The sequence below is a fragment of the Melospiza georgiana genome, chromosome 33 (genome assembly GCF_028018845.1).
Source record: "Melospiza georgiana isolate bMelGeo1 chromosome 33, bMelGeo1.pri, whole genome shotgun sequence".
In the NCBI taxonomy this organism is placed as follows: Eukaryota; Metazoa; Chordata; class Aves; order Passeriformes; family Passerellidae; genus Melospiza; species Melospiza georgiana.
In genome coordinates, this window is record NC_080462.1 from 2482806 (window position 1) to 2502593 (window position 19788).

The following is a 19788-nucleotide window of genomic DNA, read 5'->3' on the forward strand; positions in this document are numbered from 1 at the left end:
ACCCGCGCCCCTTTTCCAGCTGGAAATCCCTCTGGGATCATCCTTACCCCTCATCCCGGCGCTCCGGTGCTCCCGGCTGCTCGGATCCCCCCGGCACGGGAGGGGTGGGATCCGGGGGTGAGGAATTCCAGCCTTGGGGACATTGTTTAGGGACAAAAGGGACAAAGGGGACACTGTTCCCTCGGGATCTCCATCCACCAACACGGAATTCTTGGCTGCGGGGTGATGGGAGCCACCAAATGTTGGGATTTTTTTTTTTTGGGGGGGGGGGATTATCTCCCAAATATCGGGATTTTTGAGGCGGCAAGATGCAAATCTTTTATTTTCCATGGAATATCTGCAATCCCAGCAGTGTCACACGGGGGAGGGAAATCGATGTCCGGCATCGCAGCAGCTCCAGAGGGAGGAACCCATGATCCCAGAGATCCCTGTGATCCCAGTGCCTGATCCCAGTGATCTCTGTGATCCCAGTGCCTGATCCCAGTGATCTCAGTGATTCCAGTGATCCCTGTGATCCCAGTACCAAATCCCAATGATCTCTGTGATTCCAGGGATTCCTGTGATCCCAGTACCTGATCCCAGTGATCCCTGTGATCCCAGCACCAGATCCCAATGATCTCTGTGATTCCAGGGATTCCTGTGATCCCAGTACCTGATCCCAGTGATCCCAGTACCAGATCCCAATGATCTCTGTGATCCTTGTACCCAATCCCAATGATCCCTGTGATTCCAGTGATTCCTGTGATCCCAGTACCCAATTCCAATGACCTCTGTGATCCCAGTACCTGATCCCAATGATCTCCGTGATCCCAGTGATTCCTGTGATCCCAGTACCCAATTCCAATGACCTCTGTGATCCCAGTACCTGATCCCAATGATATGTGTGATCCTTGTACCCAATCCCAATGATCCCTGTGATTCCAGTGATCCCAGTACCTGATCCCAGTGATCCCAGTCATCCTGGTACCCAATCCCAATGATCCCTGTGATTCCAGTGATCCCAGTACCTGATCCCAATGATCCCAGTGATCCCAGTCGTCCTGGTCCCCAATCCCAATGATCTCTGTGATCCCAGCACCTGATCTCTGTGATCCCTGGGATTCCTGGGATCCTGATAATGGGATCCCAGTAATCCCAGTGATCCCAATGATCCTTGTGATCCCAATTACCCTGGTACCCAATTCCAATGATCCCTGTGAACCCAGTGATCCTTGTACCTGATCCCCACGATCCCTGTGCCTGATCCCAATGATCCCACCATCCAATTGCAGTGATCCCAGTGATCCCTGTGAGCCCAGTGATCCCAATGACCCTGGTACCCAATCCCAATGATCCTGTGATCCCAGTGATCCCATTACATGATCCAAACGATCCCTGTGATCCTTGTGATGCCAATGATCCCAGTACGCAATCCCAGTGATCCCAGTGATCCCATTACCTGATCCCAATGAACCCCGTGCCCGATCCCAGTGACCCCTGTGGTCCCAGTACCCAATCCCAGTGATCCCAGTGACCCCTGTGGTCCCAGTTCCCAATCCCAGTGATCCCAGTGACCCCTGTGGTCCCAGTACCCCATCCCAGTGATCCCAGTGACCCCTGTGGTCCCAGTACCCAATCCCAGTGATCCCAGTGACCCCTGTGGTCCCAGTACCCAATCCCAGTGATCCCAGTGACCCCTGTGGTCCCAGTACCCCATCCCAGTGATCCCAACGACCCCTACGATCCTCCTACCCGCTCCCTGTTGCCCCTGTGACCAATCCCTGCAGGAATCACCATTTTACTCCCAAACCCCCACATTTCCACCAAAAACGAACTCCCTGATGCTTATCAACAACATTTCCCCATCCCACCCTCTGGATCCCCTCCCAACCCACGGATCCAACCACCAGACAATGCCCAGCGCTGGAAAGCGACCCTGGAAGTAGAGGGATCCATGGAATCCATGGAAATCTGGAGCTCTGGGGAGGTGCCTGGAGTGCAGGTGCAGATCAGGTCCAGAGCAGGTCCAAAGCAGGTCCAGACCAGGTCCAGATTGGGTCCAGATCGGGTCTAGATGAGCGGGTAGGAGGCGTAGCTGGCGATGCCGCAGAGGTTGGAGGCGTTGCGGGCCATGCGGATGTACCCGGCGTCCCCGAAATACACGCCCCAGCTTTGGGAACAGGGAGAAGAAAACAGGGAAAAAATCCTCATTTTTTTAAAAAGGAGAAGGTGCCAGAATCCTGGGATTCATGGAACTATTCCGTGTGGAAACCCAGGGCACCACAGGGAATATTTCTCTGTTTGCTCTGACGTGTTCTGACGCCCAGGGGGAGCACTGATTTTGACCCTCATTCATGGAGAAAGTTTTCTAAACTTCGAGATAGACTAAAATCCACAAAAATGTGAAATTATAGAGAGCAGTGTAGAGGCATCACTTGGTGAGAAATTGAGATTTTGGGATTTTTAGTGTGCAAGATGGAGGGCACAGGGTGTCATCCTGGATTTCTTCTCCAGGCTTCTTCTTCATGGGTTTGGGTGGCATTTTGTAATTGGGCGGAAAAATCCACATTGGGATCAGTTATTGGGTTAAAAGGGGAAATAATTTAGGTGTCAGTTCTTAATTGGATAGTTTAGTCTTAAAAGACCTTGGAACAAGAGATTGTTGGCCATTTTGTGCCTTGCTGCCCAACTCACAGTAGTGAGATTGTTTTACTGATAAGAAATAATAAACACAATAATAAACACTTGAGTCCCAACATGAATTATTGTCTCAAGTGCCTCCAGTCCAGACCCAGAGAAACTCACAACTGGTACCACCACAATTTGGGTTGGTAAAGTCCTCGGAAATCACAAAGTCCAACTGTCCCCGAGGCTGCTAAGGCCACCACCATGGGAATGTGTCCCCAAGTGCCACATCCACACGGATTTGGGCAGCTCCAAACACAAAATCCTGGGATTATGGAGTGGGTTGGGCCGGAATGGACCTTATGGATCATCGTTCCAACCCCCCCGTGGGTGAAGAAGCACCTGGACAAGGCCCTGAGGGACAAGGTGGGAGTTTTGGGGTGTCCAGGGCTGGGAGTTGGACTCTGATCCTTGTGGGCTCCATCCAGCTGGGAATGTTCCAGAATTCCCTGTGGATGCTCAGGGTTTTTACCTGTTCTTCACCAGCCAATATTCCTTGTTTTCCAGGGAGCCGTATCCCACCACCAGCACGGCGTGGTTCAGCTTCTCCTGCGAGCACTGGGGGTCGTCAAACACGCCTGGGGAGGGAGAAAATTCAGAATTCCAACGGATCCCAGCCTCCCTCCAGGAATTCACCACCAGCCTCCCAAACCCCACCCAAATTCCCAATGATACCTCTCACCAGGATTCTGGGGTGAAAGAAAGGAAGAAGGTAGGTTTGGAAGGGTGGAAGGATTCTGGAAAGAAAGGAAGAAGGTGGGTTTGGAAAGTTGGAAGGATTCTGGAAAGAAGGTGGATTTGGAAGGTTGGAAGGATTGTGAAAAGAAAGGAAGAAGTTGGATTTGGAAGGTTGGAAGGATTCTGGAGTGAAAGGAAGGAAGAAGATGGATTTGGAAAGTTGGAAGGATTCTGTTGGAATGTTGGAAGGATTCTGGAAAGAAAGGAAGAAGGTGGATTTGGAAGGTTGGAAGGATTCTGCAAAGAAAGTGGATTTGGAAGGTTGGAAGAGCCCTAAAGGCCTCAAGACCATCCCACTCCAGCCTCCCCCCAGGAATTAACCCAAAAATCCCCGAATTCCGCCCAATCCGGAGGCCTCACCGGAGCGGTAGAGGAAGAAGCTGGGCCGGGTGGCGTCGATGGCCACGGCCACGGGGCCCACGGTGGCCACGGCGTCCCTGAGCGCGGCCTCGTCGCCCTCGGGCAGCTCCACGAAGCGGGAGCAGGAGGCGGCGCGGGCGGAGGCGTTGTAGTGGCACGTCCCGTTCTGATGGGAAACGGGGGAAAAAAACGGGAAACGGGAATGAGGTGGGAAACGGGAATGAGATGGGAAATGGGAATGAACTGGGAAATGGGAAACAGGAATGAGGTGGGAAATGGGAATGAACTGGGAAATGGGAAACAGGAATGAGGTGGGAAATGGGAATGAGGTGGGAAATGGGAATGAACCGGGACATGGGAATGAGGTGGGAAATGGGAATGAGCCGGGAAACGGGAATGAGGTGGGAAATGGGAATGAGCTGGGAAATGGGAATGAGCCGGGAAATGGGAACCAGGAATGAGGCAGGAAACAGGAATGAGGTGGGAAACAGGAATCAGGCAGGAAATGGGAAGGAGATTGGAAATGGGAAGGAGATGGGAAATGGAAATAAACCAGGAAACGGGAATGAGCTGAGAAACGGAAACGAGACAGGAAATGGGAACGAGCCAAAGAATGGGAATTAACTGGGAAACGGGGATGAGACAAAGAATAGGAACAAGTCTAGAGACGGGAACCAGCCAGAAAATGGGAACAAGCCAAGAAATGGGAATGAGCCACTGGGATCCAGGAGCATTCCCAGACCCCCATCCGAGCCCCTCCAGTCCTGCCTTCCCCATCCTTGGTTTGTTTCCCACAGGATTCTCTGTCCTTTTTCCTCAAAAACATCCAAAATTCCAACCCCATTCTGAGGCTGGTTCCCAATCCCAAATCCAGCACAAGCCTGCATCGTCATCCTCCTCTTCCCTGGAGCCACCATCCTCATCCTCCCTATCCACAGATGCTTCTCATTCCCTCCAGACCCCAGGAACAGCTTTTCCCTCTGTAGCTCCACATTCGGAGAGTTAATTCCCACTTTTTCTTGGATTGAGCTGTTGTTGCTCTGACCCATTTCCTGGGATCGTGTTTTCAGGAGGCTCCTGACCCATTTTTCCCTCCCCTCCAGCTCGTTGCTTAAGAAATGGTGAAATAACCAGGTAGGAATTCCAGCTCCTGGTCCAGTCACTCCCCTCCAAACAATCCCAAAGTTCCTGGCCTGGCTTTGGATCCTGAGGTGCCACCAGGAAACCGAGGCAGGGGGAATTGGATGGGAGAGGAGGGAGCAAAACAGGAACAGGGTGAGGTTTCCATGAGTTTTCCAGGAAAAGAGGTTTTCCAGGCCCACCTGAGCCGTGTAGGGATAGGACTCCTCGGACTCGATGCCGCCGTTGTCGATGATGTACTGGAACGCGTCCGTCATGAGCCCGCCGGCGCAGCCCTTGTTCCCGTACATCCCAGAGCAATCCACAAGGTTCTGGACGCTCAGGGACACCAAATTCCCGGTTTTCAGCTTCAGCTGCGCCTCCAGAGCTCCCACGGCGCTGAAGGCCCAGCAGGATCCGCAGGCGCCCTGCGGAGGAGGCGGGAGAGGCTCAGGGGCCGCCGTGGGGAGCGGCGGGAGGATGCCGGGGCGAGGCTCACCTGGTTCTTCACCTCGGTCACACAGCCCTTGTCCCGCCAGTCCAGAGCCTCGGGGATGTCCCCAGCAGGCCGGGGTCGGGCTGGGAATGCGGAATTCCGGCGGGGACGGGGACGGAGCTGGAGCCCCGTCAGCGATGCTGCCACCTCCTCGCTGGTCTGGGGGCAAGGAGAATCCCAGAGGGTGATTTCTGCTCTCTGTCAGCCCCACACGAGGGTGGTGCGGGATTTCTGAGGTGGAATTGGCTGTGGGGGATCCTCAACTCCTTGTTTTTCCATTTAATTTCAAGATTTTAATCAGGAAAGGAAAAGCTCAGCTCCAGCTCCCCAAGTCCCTGGAAACTGGGTCATAAACCCCCTCCAAATTTGGGACACAGAAGAGGGATGATCCATAAATATCCCAAATGACCAGGACAGCTCCTGTGCGCCCCAAATTCCACCCCAGGGAGTTCTTTCCTCACAGAATTCCTCACAGAATTCCAGACACCTCCCGTGTGTCCCAAATCCCACCCCAAGCAGCTCTTTCCTCACAGAACTCCAGAGCAGCCTGTCCCTGGCTGCTGGATCCCACCAGAGAGGGCTGAGGGGGATGTCAGGAGCTTTCCCACCCCAGACCCACCAAAATCCAGGTCCAGTCCCCCTCCGGGGCAATTCCAGAGGGCTGGAACCGCTGCCAGCACCCACCATGTCCCCCAGGTGGTTCATGCCCAGCGTGTAGGAGCGGAGCCCCAGGGAGTGCTCCAGGTTGTGGAGGGTCACCAGCCACAGGTTCTTCTCCCACGTCAGGCGACGGAGCAAATCCTCCTGCAATGCCAGCAGGGCCCTGTCAGAGCCGGGACAGCCCCTCCAGAGCCTTCCCAGCCCAGTTCATCCCAGTAAAAGCCGTCGGGAGCCCCAGCTGGCTCATCCCCGGGGAGCGGCCGTGCTCACAACGCCGTCGGATCTTCTCCAACCAGGAGAGCCCCAGGAAATCCCGGGATGTTCCCAGGACATTCCCAGCTCCCATCCTATCACCTTCGCACCTGGGGGTGATATTCCTTGCCGTAGGATTTTTTCCAGAGCTCCCAGTGCCGGTCCAGCGCGGGGTCGGGGTGTCCCAGGGCCAGCACCAGCAGGGCCAGGAGGGCGGCGGGAGCCAGCGGCTCCATCCCGGGATCCGGAGCAGGAGCCGAGGGCTCGGAGCCGGGATTGACCCCTCGGTGACAAATCCGGTCTGGGCAGGGAGGTGACAACACCCCGGTGACCTGGCGGTGCCACCGGCCCGCCCGGACACGCAGCACAAAATTCCCTGCGGGGGAGAATCCCGGAGCCAGCCCCGTGTCCGTGAGGGCAGGCCAGGACACACCCGAGCTGCTGGGACAAATCCATGCCCAAAAATCCCCAAAATTCCCTGGTTTTACCCGAGCAGCGCCCCTCAGGATGGCATACACCGACAACCCCACAACCCAGGTGGAGGTTTGGGATAAAACAGACCCCACAGCCCCACAAATCCACTTGTCCCCGTGTTTTACTTCCTCCAAGCGCTCCTGGGGCGGGGATTAAAACATCAAAGCCGCCCAAATTACCTCCAGAAGCTGCTCCCGGGCTGGCCCCGACCTCCAGGAGGGGCTGGGGAGGGGATTTGGGGGTTCGGGCTCGGATCAGGAGGGTTCCCAGCGCCGGCACGCCGGGATTTGGGGCGCGGGGCAGCGGCGCCGTGGGCAGAAATCACGAGCCAGGAAATGAGGGAATGAGGAACCGAAAGTCCCAATTTCGATTTCAGTTCAGCTCTGAGGGGCCAGCAGGGCGAGAGCTTCCAGAAAACACCCAGGGAGGGAGGGAGGGAGGGAGGGTTTGTTGTTTCAGCACCCCAAAAATGCGGGGTGAGAGCGGGGTCACAGCTCGGGGTGGGTTTGGGGAGCTCCAGGTGGGAATGGGGAGAGCTGAGCCCCCAGTTCACCCCACCAGAGCCAGATCTGGGGAAAACATCCTGGTAATTCCCCTCCGGATGGGAAAAGAGGGGTGGGAGGAGGATCCATAATAGGATCAGAGCACTGACCCGTGTTAGCACCAGCGTGGGGAGCATGAAACATGGACATTCCCAGTTCCTCCAGTTAAACCACACACAGAAAAGGTTTATCCAGGTGGAATTCCCAACTGAGCATCCCCACAAGGACAGGAAGGAGACTTGTCCCACCCCAGGGTGGTGGTGGCACCACCTGGATTGAGAATCACGGAATGCTTTGGGAAGGGACACCTCCCAGGAAGGAATTCCCTCCCCGCATCCCCAAACCCCGCAGTGTTCCTGCAGCCAAGAAGCAGACCTGACCCATTTTGGGTATTTTATCCAAAATTTATTAGCGGGAAGCGGAGGGGGCGACAGGGACAGGGCGGAATTCCCGTGTGTCTCCGTGGCATCCCGGCTGCCTCAGTGCTGCTTCCGCCGGAACGAGCAGCCTGGGGGAGCAAACACAGACCTGGCAATGCTGCACCGCTCTGGGAACGGCAACTCCACCTCTCCCATCCCGAATTCTGGGCAATTCTGATGGCAAAAGCTTCCACAGCAGCCCAAATTCCAAACCTCTCCTTGGCGTTCCAACCCTCCACCACAAATTCCAAAACTACTGAGGGGGGGAATCAGCCCCGCTGAGGTCCCAAATCCCCCCACCCCAAACAGGAACCAGCCCCTCCAGTGGGGTCCACACCGTGTCCCCCCACCCCAAAATCCCCCCAAGCCCTCCTTGCACGGCACCTCCCCACGGAGCAGCCCCGGATTCCTCCATCCCCTCCCACCCTCGGTATTCCCAAAGCCCCCTCGGGATACCCACCCTCGGTGAGCCGAGCCTTGCCCCCCGTGGGCTGGCACAGCACCGTGGAGCAGCCCACGCAGAGCACCACGGTCTGGGCATGGCTGAACACGGTCGTGATCTTGTAACAGCCTGCGGGGACAGCGTGGGGACAGCGGAGTTACCGGGGTGGGGACACGGGCAGGGGGACCGGGACACGTGGAGGGACACGGAGGGACAACGGGACAAGGCAGGAAACGCGTGAAGGGACACGAAAGGGGGATACCGGGAGGGACACGGAGAAGAAGAACGGGGAAAAACACGAAGAGACGGCGGGACACAGGGAAATAAACACATGGAAGGGCAAAGAGAGAGCGGGGACAACAGCGGGACACGGGGAGACCCTCGATGCCCACCGGGGCACTTGACGTCCATGAAGTACGAGTTGGGGCTCTGCACCAGCCGCTTCTTCTTATGCTTGCGCTTCTCCTCCTCGGGAGACGGGTGCAACAGGTCCTTGGCGAGCTGCGGGGACACCGGGATCGGTCAGTCCTGAGGACACCGCGATCGCTCCCGCTCCCCCCACCCTCCGTCCCCTCACGCCGCTGCCGCCATCTTGGGGCTCCCACGTTCGCGCTCCTCGCCCTCAGCGCCCCGCGCGCCCCCGGCCCCGCCGCCCTCCCCGCGCCTTCCCCGCGCCCTCCCGCCCCTCCCTGGCCCCGCCGGGCGCGGTTCTGGGGCGGCCGCGGGGGCGGCGGAGCCCGGGCAGGGTCGGGCCGCACTCACAGGCATGGCGGCGGCGGTGTGAGGGGCCGGAAAGGGACGGGCTCAGCCCCGCAGCGCCATTTCCGCTGAGGGGCGGCCCCAGGGGCGGAAGTGGGGCGGTGCCATCGTTGGGCTGTGGCGGCGGTGTTGACGCCATTGTGGGAAGGTCGCTAACTTAGCCGCCTTTTGGGACGGTCGTTAAAGTTTTGTCACTTTGAGGAAGGCGCCTCTCATTGCCGCCATTTGGGGTGGTTCTTTAAACTGTCGGAATTTGGGAAAGTGCCTCATTGTCAGTAGGGTGGTTCGTGTTTCCGCCATTTTGAGATGGTCCCTGTGTTGCCGCCATTTTGGGGAGGTCGCTGAACCTCTGCCATCTTGGGATGGTGGCGCCATTTTGGGAGTGGCGCGTCGGACTCGTGACGTAAGAGTATCTGTTCGATGACGTCATCTGGGCGTGGCGTCACGGCGGGAGGCGGGGCCGCATTCAGGCCCCGCCCGGGGGGGGCCGGCCCGGTCCCGGTGGCGGCGGGCGGTGGCGGGGGCCATGGCCAAGGCCTACGACCACCTCTTCAAGCTGCTGCTGATCGGGGACAGCGGCGTGGGCAAGACCTGCCTCGTCATCCGCTTCGCCGAGGACAACTTCAGCAGCACCTACATCTCCACCATCGGTGAGTGAGACCCCCTCGGGACCCCCCCCGGGACCCCCCTAATGGGGACCCACCGGGATTCACCGGCACCCCCCAAACCGGGACGCCCCCCCCAAGTGGGAACCTCCGGGATTCACCGGGACCTCCCAGCGGGACTCACCGGGATTGTTTGGGACTCCAATCCTAGGACCCCTCCGGGATCCCCCAGCCGGGATTCACCGGGACCCCCCCTCTCTGAAATTCCCCCGGGATCCCTCCCTGATCCTTCCATCCCGGGACCCCACCGGGACCCTCATACCGGGATTCACCGGGACTCCCCCAATCAGAAATTCCCCCGGGACCCCTCCCTGATCCTTCCACCCCGGGAGACCACCGGGACTCCCATCCCGGGATTCACCGGGACCCCGCCTCACCGAAATCCCCCCGGGACCCCTCCCACATCTCTCTGCCCCGGCACCCCCATCCCGGGATTCACCGGGACCCTGGCACTCAGCAGGAACCCCCACCCCAAAATCCCCGGGACCCCCACGCTGGAACTGACCAGAACCCCCCCACCGGGAGCCCACCGGGTTCTTCCCGGGAACCTCCGCCCCGGAATGCCCCGGGATTCCCCTCCCGGATTTTGCCCCCCCCGTTTCCCGGAGAGCCAGATGGTTCCTGGGCGCCGGAATGCCGTCGCTGGGAGCACTGGGAGCACTGGGAGGGCACTGGTTTTGCTCCCCAGTGCCCCCCTCTCTTTCCCCCAGGCATCGACTTCAAGATCCGCACTGTGGACATCGATGGGAAGAAGATCAAGCTGCAGGTCTGGTGAGTCGGGGATGAGGGATGCTCAGGGAAGGTTGGAGACCCCCAAATCCCCCCCCAAAATTCCCCCAAAATCCCCAAACCCGCCCCGTTTCCGCAGGGACACGGCGGGACAGGAACGCTTCAAAACCATCACCACGGCCTATTACCGCGGAGCCGTGGTACGGGGAGGGGGCTGCAGCCCGGGGGGGGGGTCGGGACCCCACCCCAAAACCGCGGGCAGGGGGTCCCGACCCCCCTCCCGTGACCCCCGATCCCCCCCCACCCAGGGCATCGTCCTGGTGTACGACATCACGGACGAGAAATCCTTCGAGAACATCCAGAACTGGATGAAAAGCATCAAGGAGGTGGGTGGGGGGATTCTGGGGAGGGGGAATTGGGTGGGGGTCGCGGGGGTCCTGCCCGTGTTTCCCTCCCCTGTCCCCAGAACGCCTCGGCCGGGGTGGAGCGGCTCCTCCTGGGCAACAAGTGCGACATGGAGGGGAGGAGGAAAGTGCAGCGGGACGCGGCCGAGAAGGTGGGAGGGGGCTCGGGGAGGGGGCTGCGAGGGAAGAAGGGGTGCTGGGGGGTCCCTGGGGGTGGGATTGGGGTGGGGTTTGTGGGGCTGGGGGGGTCTGGAGGCGGCTTTGGGGCTGGGGGGTTCTGGGGACGCGCTGGAGGAGTCTGTGGGGTCTCCATGGGAATTGGGGGGTCACAGAAGGGTTTTGGGATGGGGTTAGTGGGATTGGAGGGGGTCCCAGGGGTTTTGGGGAGGGGTTAGTGGGATTGGAGGGGGTCCCAGGGGTTTTGGGGAGGGGTTAGTGGGATTGGGGGGTTCCCAGGGGTTTTGGGGAGGGGTTATTGGGATTGGGGGGGGTCCCAGGGGATCACAGGAAGGTCACGGTGCCTCAGCTGGCCAAGGAACACGGGATTCACTTCTTCGAGACCAGCGCCAAGTCCAGCCAGAACGTGGAGGAGGTGAGGGGGGGTCCCTGGGACTGCACCCCCAAATTTGCCGGGATGGGGGGGGGGGGGGGTCCCTCCTTCCTCCCGGAGGGTCCCCAAGCACTGCCCCCCCTCTGAGCAGCCCCTGTCCCCCCAGGCTTTCTGCACGCTGGCGCGGGACATCCTGCACAAATCCTTCAGCAAAGCCGTGAGTGGGGCCGGCATTTGGGGGTGGGGGGCAGCCCAGCGACCCCCCCTGCGCCCCCCTGACCCCCCACTCTCTCCGCAGCCCCCCGGCAGCAGCAGCAGGGCCCTGCTGGAGCCCGGCCCCCCCCGGAAGGCCGGCGGGAGATGCTCCCTGGGGTAGGGGCTCGGGAGCTCCCCGAGACCCCCGGGGCAGCGCGGGCGCCTCTCCGGAGGGATCTGGGGGGGAATCTGGGGGGATTTGGGGCTGCCCCCCTCTCTCCTTGTGCCATAAAGCCCCGCTGTGCCTTGTCCCGCCTCCGGAGTCTCTTTGATGGGGGTTTGGAGGGGGCGGAACCGGGTTGGGATCGCGGTCGGGACCGGGATTGCGATCGGGATTGGGACCGGGACCGGGACCAGGACCGGGATCGCGGTTGGGACTGGGACCTGAATCGGGATTGGAGACGGGACCGGGACCGGGATTGGAGACGGGATCGGGTTCGATACCGTGATCGGGACCAAGACCGGGATCGGGATTGGAGACGGGACCGAGACCGGGACCGGGGTCGGAGTCGGGATCGGGTTCGATACCGTGATCGGGACCAGGACCGGGATCGGGATTGGAGACGGGACCGGGGTCGGAGACGGGATCGAGTTCGATACCGTGATCGCGACCGGGACGAGCGGCGGCGAAGCCGCGCCCAAGCCACGCCCACAACACCAAATATTGATTTAAAAAAAAAAAACACGCCCACTCGCAGAGCCACGCCTCCATCTCATTCGCATATCCCCGCCCCTAATTAAACCGAAACCACGCCCCTCATAAATTAAGATATTCCCGATATGGTTAAACCACGCCCCTTATGCATACTTCGGACCACGCCCCTCTCTCCCATTGGCTGAGCCTCCAGGCCCCGCCCTCCCCCTCCCGGCACCCCCGGCAGTTCCAACATGGCGGTGCCGCCGTCGCGGCGGGGCCGGGCCCGGTAGTTCCCGGAGGATCGCGGGGGTTCCTGGGGCTTTCCCGCGAATCCCGCCGCCCCGATGGGGCCCGGCGGCCTCGCGGTGCTGCTGGCGGTGCTGAGCGGGCTGCGGTGAGCGGGGACCGGGGGAAACCGGGGGGTGGAAGGAACGGGCCCGGTGCGGGGCCCTCACGGCAGCTCCTCTGTGCCCACAGCCCGGCGGCGTCGGCTGCGGCAGCGAGCGAGGAGCGGCCCGGTGAGCAGGGCAGGGCCGGCGTTTGGGACGGTCCCGGGGGCTCGGTCTGGTCCCGGGGGTTCGGACCGGGATGTGGGGGCTCGGACCGGGGGGCCTGGAACGGGATCCCGGGGGCTCGGACAGGTTCCGGGAGCTCAGACCGGGATAGATCCGGGGCTGTGAGGCTGGAGACGGAGGGGTCTCTCCGGTCGCGGGGTCTCGGTCCGGCCCCGGGGCTCTGTCCGGTACCGGGGCGCTCCCCGCCGGTTCCCCGGTAACGCGATCCCCCCGGCCCGCAGCGAGCCCCGCGGTGGCCACGCCGTGCTGGCGAGTGGAGCAGTTCGTGGTTGCCCAGGAGTGCACGCGGTGCTCCGGCTTCGAGATGGTGAGTGCGGCTCCCCGGGCTCGGGGTCCCCCCGTTATCCCGGGGCTCTCCCCGTGACCGAGCCCTCCGTGCTCCCGTTGGCAGAAAACGATCCCGGCGTGCGGCCCCACCGGCTTCATCGAGAAAATCAACTGCGCCTCGTCCCACCGGGATGAGTACAAGAGGTGGGGCCGGGAATTAACGGGATCGCGGCTGGGAATTAACGGGATCGGGGCTGGGAGTTAACGGGAACGGAGCTGGGAATTAACGGGGGATCGGGGCTGGGAATTAACGGGGGATCGGGGCTGGGAATTAACGGGATAGGGTTGGGAATTAACGGGATAGGGTTGGGAATTAACGGGGGATCGGAACTGGGAATTAATGGGGGATCGGGGCTGGGAATTAACGGGGGATCGGGGCTGGGAATTAACGGGATTGGGGCCGGGAATTAACGGGGGATTGGGGCCGGGAGATCCCGGGATTGGGGCTGGGAATTAACGGCAGATTGGGGCTGGGAGATCCTGGGATTTGGGCTGGGAAATAACGGGGGATAGGGGCTGGGAATTCTCTCAGGGCCGGGAATTCCTGTGAGATTGGAGCTGGGAATTCCGGGGGATTGGGGCTGGGAACTCCTGGGGGATTTGAGCTGGGAACTCCTGGGGGATCGAGGCTCGGAATTCCAGGAGAATCGGGGCTGGGAATTGCATCGGAGCCGGCAATTCCCAGGGGGTGGACAGGGCATTCATCCATCCATCCCTCGCTGCCCCGGGCCGTGCCGCAGCTGCCGCTCGGCCGCGCTGGAGGCTCAGCGCTTCTGGCGCTTCGTGGGCTCCGCTCTGGGCGTGGCGGCGGCGGCGGCGGCGCTCGTGGTGCTGCGGCAGCGCGTGCTGGACCGGCGGGCGCTCGAGAAGGTCCGCAAGCAGATCGAGTCCATTTAGCCGGAGGGCTCGGAGCCGGGAGTTCCGCCGGCCCGGAGCGCCGGGAGGAGAGGCGGCCCCGGCTTTGCTGCCCGCACCCGGAGTCCTGCCGGGATCTGCCTCGGGGAGCATCCAGGGCATCCCTCGGAGCGGGTGCAGAATAAATCCCCGGGTTTGTCCTTTTGGGGGGGATCGCCGTGCCCCCCAGCACCGGGATCTGCTCTGGGATCGTCCTCCAGGAGAGGGATGTGGAATAAATCCTGGTCATGGTTCCTGGAGTGAGGCTGCGGTTGTTTGTTTGCTTGGGGGGATCCCCATTTATTCCAGGGCTGAGGGTCCCCGGGGGGGTGGAATGTGGAATAAATCCCAGTCCCTGTGGCTGGAGCACGTTTGGCCTTTGGGGGTCCCCCCGACATTCCACGGGGTGGAAGCACAGCTCAGGTTTATTCTGGAACGTTCCCCCGTCACATCTCATCCCCGTGTCCCCGCGTCCCTCCTGTCCCCGCGTCCTGCCTGGAGGAATTGGTGCCCGGATCCCTCCGGGAGGCGGGAATTCCATCCCCAGGCCCCTCCCCGCCTCCGTCCTCTGCTCCCGGTCCCGGCTCTGGCCCCGACATCCACCGGGGGAACGGGAATTGTGCGACCTCTCCCGGTTCCCGCCGCATCAGGATGTTCCTGGAGATCACTGCGGGAACGGGGACACCGATGGGGCTGGAGGGGCTGTCCCGGTTCCCATCCCGGTGCTCCCGTTACCTCAGGCCGTTCCCACCCCCCTCCCGGTGCTCCCGTTACCTCCGGTGGGCCCGAGGCCGTCCCGGTCGCCGTCCCGGCGGAACGGGCTGGAACTGGGCAGCAGGATCAGCCCCAGCGACAGGAACAGGATCTGCGGGAGGGACGGGAGCCGTGAGGCCGGAACGGGACTGGGAGGGACCGGGAGGGTGCCGGAGGAGCCGTACCAGGACACAGGTGCCGGTCTGAGCGGGCTTGGTGGAGGTTTCCTTGATCAGCGCCTGGAGCTGCCGCAGGAGAGACCTGCGGGAACGGGGGTCAGCTCTGTGCCCATCCCGGTGCTTCATCCCGGTGCCCCATCCCAGCTCCGTGCCCATCCCGGTGCCCCATCCCGGTGCTCACCCGTTGCTCGTTTCCAGCTCCTGCACCTTTTTCCGCAGCTCCTGGTTCAGTGCCGAGCACGCGGCCGCCCTGCCCGGACAGAGAGAGGGACAATAACGGGGAAAGGGATGAACCGGGATAACGGGAACGCAGGGATAACGGGAACACCGGGATAACGGGAACACCGGGATAACCGGGACCCCCACCTGCTCTCCAGCTCGTCCAGGTATTCCTTCTTCCTCCTCCGGCTGTCCTGCGCCGATTGTTTGTTCCGGATCTTTCTCCGCACCTTTTTCAGGAGCCGCTCCTGGGCCTGGGGCACCGAGGGGTCACTGCTGTCCCCCCCCCCGTCCCGGTGGCACCGAGCGCCCCCCGTGTGCCCCCCGGCCGTACCTGGGTGAGGGGCAGCGCCCCGGGCAGGGTCACCCCCTCCTGTGCCAGCAGCCGCTGCTCCTCCTCCGTCAGCCGGAGCTGCGCGACACGGGGGGAATGGGGCTGAACTGGGGGGACTGGGCTGAACTGGGGGGACTGGGGTGAGCTAGGGGGGTCTGGGGGGAACTGGGGGAGTCTGGGGGTGAGCTAGGGGGGTCTGGGGGTGAGCTGGGGGGTCTGGGGGCAAACTTGGGGGTCCAGGGGCAAACTGGGAAGGTCTGGGAGTGCACTGGGGGGGGGTCTGGGGGTGAGCTGGGGGTTCCGGGAGTGAATTGAGGCATCTGGAAACGAACTGGGGGGTCTGGGGACGAACTGGGAATGAACTAGGGGGGGGGTCCGGGGACAAACTGGGAAGGTCTGAGAATTAACTGGGGGGGTCCAGGGGTGAACTGGAAGGGTCCGGGACTGAACTGGGGGGACTGGGGCAAGCCTGGGGGTCCGAGACTGAACTGGGGGATCCGGGGCTGAACTGGGGGTCCAGGTGTGAGCTGGGGGTGCCGGCACTCACCGTGGTTCGGGGGTCGGGCTGCGGGGCCAGCTGCGTGCCGGGGAACAGCGAGGGGTGCAGGGGCGCGCTGAGGTCACAAACCACCTCCAGCAGCACCGGCGGGGGCCCCTCGGTCCGGGGGGGCTCCGGGCCGGTGCCGAGCCCGCAGGCGATGTCGGGGTTCACCGTCAGCCCCAGCAGCTCCTCGGTTCCGCTGCCCTGCGGGGACACCGGGCCGGGGTCCGTGACGGCACCCCCGCGACATCCCGGTGTCCCCGGGGGGGTCCTGCCCGCCCCCACTCACATCATCCTCCGGGAGCGTCAAGATCTGGAAGCCCAGCACCGGCACCGGGAGCGAGGCGGGATCCGGGAAGAGCCCGTCGGGTTCCGGGAGCTCCGGTGCCTCCATTGGGGTTCCCTGGGGATCCCTCGTGCCCCGAGCCCCGGGGGTGAACCCCCTGCGGGTCCCCCGGTCCCCGGTGGTGCCGCCGCCTCCGCCCGGTGCCGCCGCTGGGCACCAGGATCTCCGGGATCCCGGGGAACGCGGCCAAGTCCCGCCCCGTGCCGGGAAGGGCCGCGATCATCCCTCCCCCCGCGGGGCTCGGGGCTCCGGCCGCCCTACCGGGGCACCGGGGGGTGCGGCTGCCTCCGGAGGGTCTCGCGGGGGAACTGGGAACGGGGGAACCGGGCTTGGGGCGGCTCTGTACCGGAGCCGGTGCCCCCCGCGCCCCCCGGTAACGGAGTTGGGGTGGAGGAACGGGGGATGTCCCCGGTAACGGGGTCCGGGAGTGCAGGATCGCCGAGATCCCCCCGGTAACCGGAGCATTCCCCCGCCCCGCCCGGCCGAGCGGACACGTGCGCGCTCCCGGGGCCGCGGGGCCGCGCGGGCTCTGCTCGCTCCCCATTGGCTGCTCCGCGCGTCAATCCGTGACGTAAGCGGGGATTCCGCGCCGCTATTGGCTGGGCTGGCGGCGGTGCCGCCCCCCGGAGTTCCCGGGACGCCGTTGGGATGCGGCGGGCGGTGAGTGCGGGGCGGGGGGAGCGGGGGTCCCGCCGGTGCCGTCCTCGGTTCCGCCCTCGGTTCCGACCCCCGCTCCTGTCCTCGGCCCCGTTTCCGATCCCGGGCCCGGAAAAGCCGATCCTTGACTCCCGATCCCGGTCCTTATTTCCCGATCCCCGCTCGGTCCCGGTCCGCAATCCCGGTTCTTGATCGTGGTCGCAGTCCCGGTCCTTGATCCCGATCGCGGTCGTGGTCCCCGGTCGCGCTCCTTGACCTCTAACGCGGTCTGTGGTCCCAAGTTCCCCATCCCGGTGCCCGATTCCGGTCCCGGTCCTTGTTCCCATTCCGGTCCTTGTTCCCATTCCGGTCCCTCCCCGCCGCCCTGTCCGTGTCCCGGGGCCCCCGGGCGGGCGGGGGTCGGTGCCGGGTGAGTCACCGGGGCCGGGGGCGGCTCTGACCGGCCCGTCCCGTTCCAGCCCCGCTTCCCGGGGATGCGCAGCGCGGCTCGGAGCTTCCCCGGCAGCTGCGGGCGCTGAGCACCGGGAGCACGATGGACACCGGCATCGGGGACACCGGCACCGGGGCCTCGTTGGCCTGGAGCCCCGGGGCGGCCTCGCAGCCCCCGCCCGGGCTGGGGGTGAAGTTGGGGTCGCTGGTGCTGCTGCTGCTGCTGCCCCTCGCCTGCGGCCTCGCACCCCTCTGGTGCTTCCGACAGCCCCCCGGTACCGGGAATTGGGGGGTCTCAGGGGTTCGGGGAGTGGGGGGCTCATGGAGTTGGGGGGTTCAGGGGGGTCTTGGGGAGTCTGGGGGTGTCCAAGGGGCTGGAACCGAGGCTGTCCAGCACTGTCCCCGCGGGGCCTGGCAGGGTGCAGGGTTGAGGGGGGGTCTCGTTGGGGTCTCAGCCCCCCGATTTCCCCCGCAGACCCCCGCAGCCCCGTGCTCAGCCTGGTGAGCTGCTTCTCGGGCGGGGTTTTCATGGGCACCTTCCTGCTGGACCTCCTGCCCGACTACCTGGGCAGCATCGGCGCGGCGCTGGAGGGGCTGCGCATCACGGTGAGACCCCCGCGCCTGGCACCGTCCCCACGGGTGTCCTTGTCCCCAGGGGGTTTCTGTCCCCGGGATTGGGAGGGGGACAGTGAGGGTGGGACAAGGACAGAGGGGGTACAGTGGGGATGGACATTGAGAAAGGACAAGGACAGAGCATGGACAGTGAGAATGGGACAAGGACCACGGACATTGCAGAGGGTACAGTGAGAATGGGGCACTGAGGACATTGAGGATGAGGAAGGAGGGCAGCTGGGACAACAGAGAAGGGACAGCAGGGCCACGCTGATGCCAGCGGAGCAGCCAGAATGGTGACAATATCCCCTGGTTTCTCCAAAGTGCCTCTCCCAGCTCCGTGCCTCAGTTTCCCCGTCACATGCTGCACGGACAGATCCTCCTCTGCCCGCAGCTTCCCCTTGGCACTGTCCCCTCCCCCTTGGCACTGACTGTCCCCACCGTCCCCTCCCCACAGCTGCAGTTCCCCCTGCCCGAGTTCATCCTGGCCATGGGCTTTTTCCTGGTGCTGGTGCTGGAGCAGGTGACGCTGGCGCAGCGCGAGCTGGCCGAGCCTCCCGAGGAGTCGCGGGCGCTGCTGCCCAACGGTTCCTCCATCCAGGCCGCGGCTCCGGGCCCCGGCGTCCCGGTGGGCTCGGCGGTGCCCGGTGCCCCCGGGGCGCTGCGGGCCGGGGCGCTGGCGCTGGCGCTGGCGCTGCACGCGGTGCTGGAGGGGCTGGCGCTGGGGCTGCGCGAGGGGGACGCGGCGGCGCTGCGGGTGCTGCTGGCACTGCTGCTGCACAAGGGCGCCGTGGCCTTCGGCCTCTCGCTGGAGCTGCTGCGGAGCCGCCTGCGCCCGCCCGCCGTGGCCTCGTGCCTGGTGCTGCTGGCGCTCATGTCCCCGCTGGGCGTCGGGGTGGGCACGGCGCTGGCGGCGGGCGCGGGGCCGAGGCAGCGCCTGTGCCGGGCCGTGCTGGAGGGCTTGGCGGCCGGCACCTTCCTCTTCGTCACCTTCCTGGAGATTCTGCCCCAGGAGCTGGGGGTGCCGCGGAATCGCATCCCCAAGGTGATCCTGATCCTCGCCGGCTTCGCGTTGGTCAGCGCCATCCTCTTCGTCAAGGGATGAGATCCGCCGGGATCTGCGCCCCGGCCTCGGAGGATCCCGTGGGATTCCTGTGCCCCGAAGTGCCAAAGTGCCTCTCCCAGCTCTGTGCCTCAGTTTCCCTCTCTAACCTGTCCTCTTTCTCAAGCCCGACCTGGGATCCCCCATTCTCGCTCCCACCCTGCACTCCCCTTTTCCAAAGTGCCAAAGTGCCTCTCTCAGCGCTGTGCCTCAGTTTCCCTGTCTGCACAAGGGATCGGTGCTGTGACCCCCCCTCCCAGGACACCGGGAGGGGGTGAGTGTCCCCCCCTCAATAACCACAAGTGCCCTTACAGACTCCCCCGGATTTGGGGGTGTTGGATGAAGCAAATAAAGAACTGAACCCCAAATTGCTGCCTGTGCCTGGGGAGGGTGGGACGGGATTTGGCGTGTGTCTCAGTGTGCCCCGCTCACCCCCCAGGATATATGTGCTAGGGGAGTCTGATACCCCCTAATTGTGAGTCTGGGGGGTTTCTGCTCAGTTCCCAGGCTTGGGGAGGGGGTGACCCCGCGGTACCCCCAGAGCCGCCCCCATTTCTGAGCCCCTCCGTGCTCATCCGCCCCATTTCGCTCACAGCGCAGACCACGCCCCTTCCAGAGGCCGCGCCCCTTCCCAGCCCGGCGCTCTCGCGCTGCT

General features: G+C 63.2%; 6 protein-coding genes across 10 annotated transcripts; 3 read left to right on the plus strand and 3 right to left on the minus strand.

Moving 5' to 3' along the window:
- Nucleotides 1-309: 309 nt before the first annotated feature.
- Nucleotides 310-7057, minus strand: LOC131095208 (cathepsin S-like). 4 transcript variants are annotated; one of them, XM_058042850.1, is made up of 11 exons: nt 6943-7057; nt 6400-6590; nt 6062-6181; nt 5381-5536; nt 5085-5309; nt 3763-3928; nt 3137-3242; nt 937-2149; nt 706-865; nt 604-652; nt 310-572 (listed from the first exon to the last, which is right to left on the minus strand). In XM_058042850.1, the coding sequence occupies exons 2-8, from the start codon at nt 6523-6525 to the stop codon at nt 2050-2052; spliced, it is 999 nt and encodes a 332-aa protein (XP_057898833.1). In that variant the 5' UTR covers nt 6526-6590; nt 6943-7057; the 3' UTR covers nt 310-572; nt 604-652; nt 706-865; nt 937-2049. The 4 variants fall into 4 exon arrangements, with proteins under 4 accessions (XP_057898833.1, XP_057898834.1, XP_057898835.1 ...); XM_058042851.1 differs by having other exon boundaries at nt 310-652; nt 1008-2149; XM_058042852.1 differs by having other exon boundaries at nt 310-652; nt 706-785.
- Nucleotides 7058-7688: 631 nt separating this feature from the next.
- Nucleotides 7689-8983, minus strand: RPS27 (ribosomal protein S27). Its single transcript, XM_058042965.1, has 4 exons — nt 8929-8983; nt 8559-8667; nt 8185-8295; nt 7689-7813 (listed from the first exon to the last, which is right to left on the minus strand). Exons 1-4 carry the CDS (start codon nt 8932-8934, stop codon nt 7785-7787), a joined length of 255 nt encoding a protein of 84 aa, XP_057898948.1. The 5' UTR covers nt 8935-8983; the 3' UTR covers nt 7689-7784.
- Nucleotides 8984-9398: 415 nt separating this feature from the next.
- RAB13 (RAB13, member RAS oncogene family) lies at nt 9399-11761 on the plus strand. The gene is made up of 8 exons (XM_058042907.1): nt 9399-9575; nt 10301-10361; nt 10459-10519; nt 10628-10705; nt 10786-10875; nt 11250-11315; nt 11440-11490; nt 11572-11761. The coding sequence occupies exons 1-8, from the start codon at nt 9452-9454 to the stop codon at nt 11647-11649; spliced, it is 609 nt and encodes a 202-aa protein (XP_057898890.1). The 5' UTR covers nt 9399-9451; the 3' UTR covers nt 11650-11761.
- A 669-nt stretch (nt 11762-12430) lies between these two features.
- On the plus strand, nt 12431-14221 carry JTB (jumping translocation breakpoint). Its single transcript, XM_058042936.1, has 5 exons — nt 12431-12559; nt 12643-12683; nt 12962-13047; nt 13132-13211; nt 13808-14221. Exons 1-5 carry the CDS (start codon nt 12510-12512, stop codon nt 13962-13964), a joined length of 414 nt encoding a protein of 137 aa, XP_057898919.1. The 5' UTR covers nt 12431-12509; the 3' UTR covers nt 13965-14221.
- Nucleotides 14222-14407: 186 nt separating this feature from the next.
- Nucleotides 14408-16464, minus strand: CREB3L4 (cAMP responsive element binding protein 3 like 4). The gene is made up of 8 exons (XM_058042865.1): nt 16277-16464; nt 15994-16191; nt 15447-15524; nt 15260-15366; nt 15075-15143; nt 14900-14975; nt 14736-14826; nt 14408-14628 (listed from the first exon to the last, which is right to left on the minus strand). Exons 1-8 carry the CDS (start codon nt 16379-16381, stop codon nt 14408-14410), a joined length of 945 nt encoding a protein of 314 aa, XP_057898848.1. The 5' UTR covers nt 16382-16464.
- Nucleotides 16465-17475: 1011 nt separating this feature from the next.
- On the plus strand, nt 17476-19494 carry SLC39A1 (solute carrier family 39 member 1). 2 transcript variants are annotated; one of them, XM_058042864.1, is made up of 4 exons: nt 17476-17686; nt 17805-17833; nt 17895-18025; nt 18489-19494. In XM_058042864.1, the coding sequence occupies exons 1-4, from the start codon at nt 17523-17525 to the stop codon at nt 19134-19136; spliced, it is 972 nt and encodes a 323-aa protein (XP_057898847.1). In that variant the 5' UTR covers nt 17476-17522; the 3' UTR covers nt 19137-19494. The 2 variants fall into 2 exon arrangements, with proteins under 2 accessions (XP_057898847.1, XP_057898846.1); XM_058042863.1 differs by lacking the exon at nt 17805-17833 and having other exon boundaries at nt 17476-17694.
- The last annotated feature ends 294 nt before the right edge of the window (nt 19495-19788 follow it).

Bases quoted from the DNA above. Each gene is read 5' to 3' on its own strand.
- RAB13 (XM_058042907.1), top strand. From the start codon at position 9,452: ATGGCCAAGGCCTACGACCACCTCTTCAAGCTGCTGCTGATCGGGGAC. The intron at 10,706-10,785 runs GTGGGTGGGGGG...CCCTGTCCCCAG, and splicing joins GGATGAAAAGCATCAAGGAG to AACGCCTCGGCCGGGGTGGA. The intron at 11,316-11,439 runs GTGAGGGGGGGT...CTGTCCCCCCAG, and splicing joins CCAGCCAGAACGTGGAGGAG to GCTTTCTGCACGCTGGCGCG.
- SLC39A1 (XM_058042864.1), top strand. From the start codon at position 17,523: ATGGACACCGGCATCGGGGACACCGGCACCGGGGCCTCGTTGGCCTGG. The intron at 17,687-17,804 runs GCCCCCCGGTAC...GCTGGAACCGAG, and splicing joins CCCCTCTGGTGCTTCCGACA to GCTGTCCAGCACTGTCCCCG. The intron at 18,026-18,488 runs GTGAGACCCCCG...CCCTCCCCACAG, and splicing joins TGGAGGGGCTGCGCATCACG to CTGCAGTTCCCCCTGCCCGA.
- RPS27 (XM_058042965.1), bottom strand. The intron at 8,296-8,558 runs GTGGGCATCGAG...CTGTCCCCGCAG, and splicing joins CATGGACGTCAAGTGCCCCG to GCTGTTACAAGATCACGACC. The intron at 7,814-8,184 runs GTGGGTATCCCG...TTGCTCCCCCAG, and splicing joins CAAGGCTCGGCTCACCGAGG to GCTGCTCGTTCCGGCGGAAG.
- LOC131095208 (XM_058042851.1), bottom strand. From the start codon at position 6,525: ATGGAGCCGCTGGCTCCCGCCGCCCTCCTGGCCCTGCTGGTGCTGGCC. The intron at 6,182-6,399 runs GTGCGAAGGTGA...CTGGCATTGCAG, and splicing joins GCAAGGAATATCACCCCCAG to GAGGATTTGCTCCGTCGCCT. The intron at 3,243-3,762 runs GTGAGGCCTCCG...CTCCCTCCCCAG, and splicing joins CTTCTTCCTCTACCGCTCCG to GCGTGTTTGACGACCCCCAG.
- CREB3L4 (XM_058042865.1), bottom strand. From the start codon at position 16,381: ATGGAGGCACCGGAGCTCCCGGAACCCGACGGGCTCTTCCCGGATCCC. The intron at 15,367-15,446 runs GTACGGCCGGGG...TCGGTGCCCCAG, and splicing joins GGGCGCTGCCCCTCACCCAG to GCCCAGGAGCGGCTCCTGAA. The intron at 15,144-15,259 runs GTGGGGGTCCCG...CTGTCCGGGCAG, and splicing joins CTGGACGAGCTGGAGAGCAG to GGCGGCCGCGTGCTCGGCAC.
- JTB (XM_058042936.1), top strand. From the start codon at position 12,510: ATGGGGCCCGGCGGCCTCGCGGTGCTGCTGGCGGTGCTGAGCGGGCTG. The intron at 12,684-12,961 runs GTGAGCAGGGCA...CCCGGCCCGCAG, and splicing joins AGCGAGCGAGGAGCGGCCCG to CGAGCCCCGCGGTGGCCACG. The intron at 13,048-13,131 runs GTGAGTGCGGCT...TCCCGTTGGCAG, and splicing joins GGTGCTCCGGCTTCGAGATG to AAAACGATCCCGGCGTGCGG.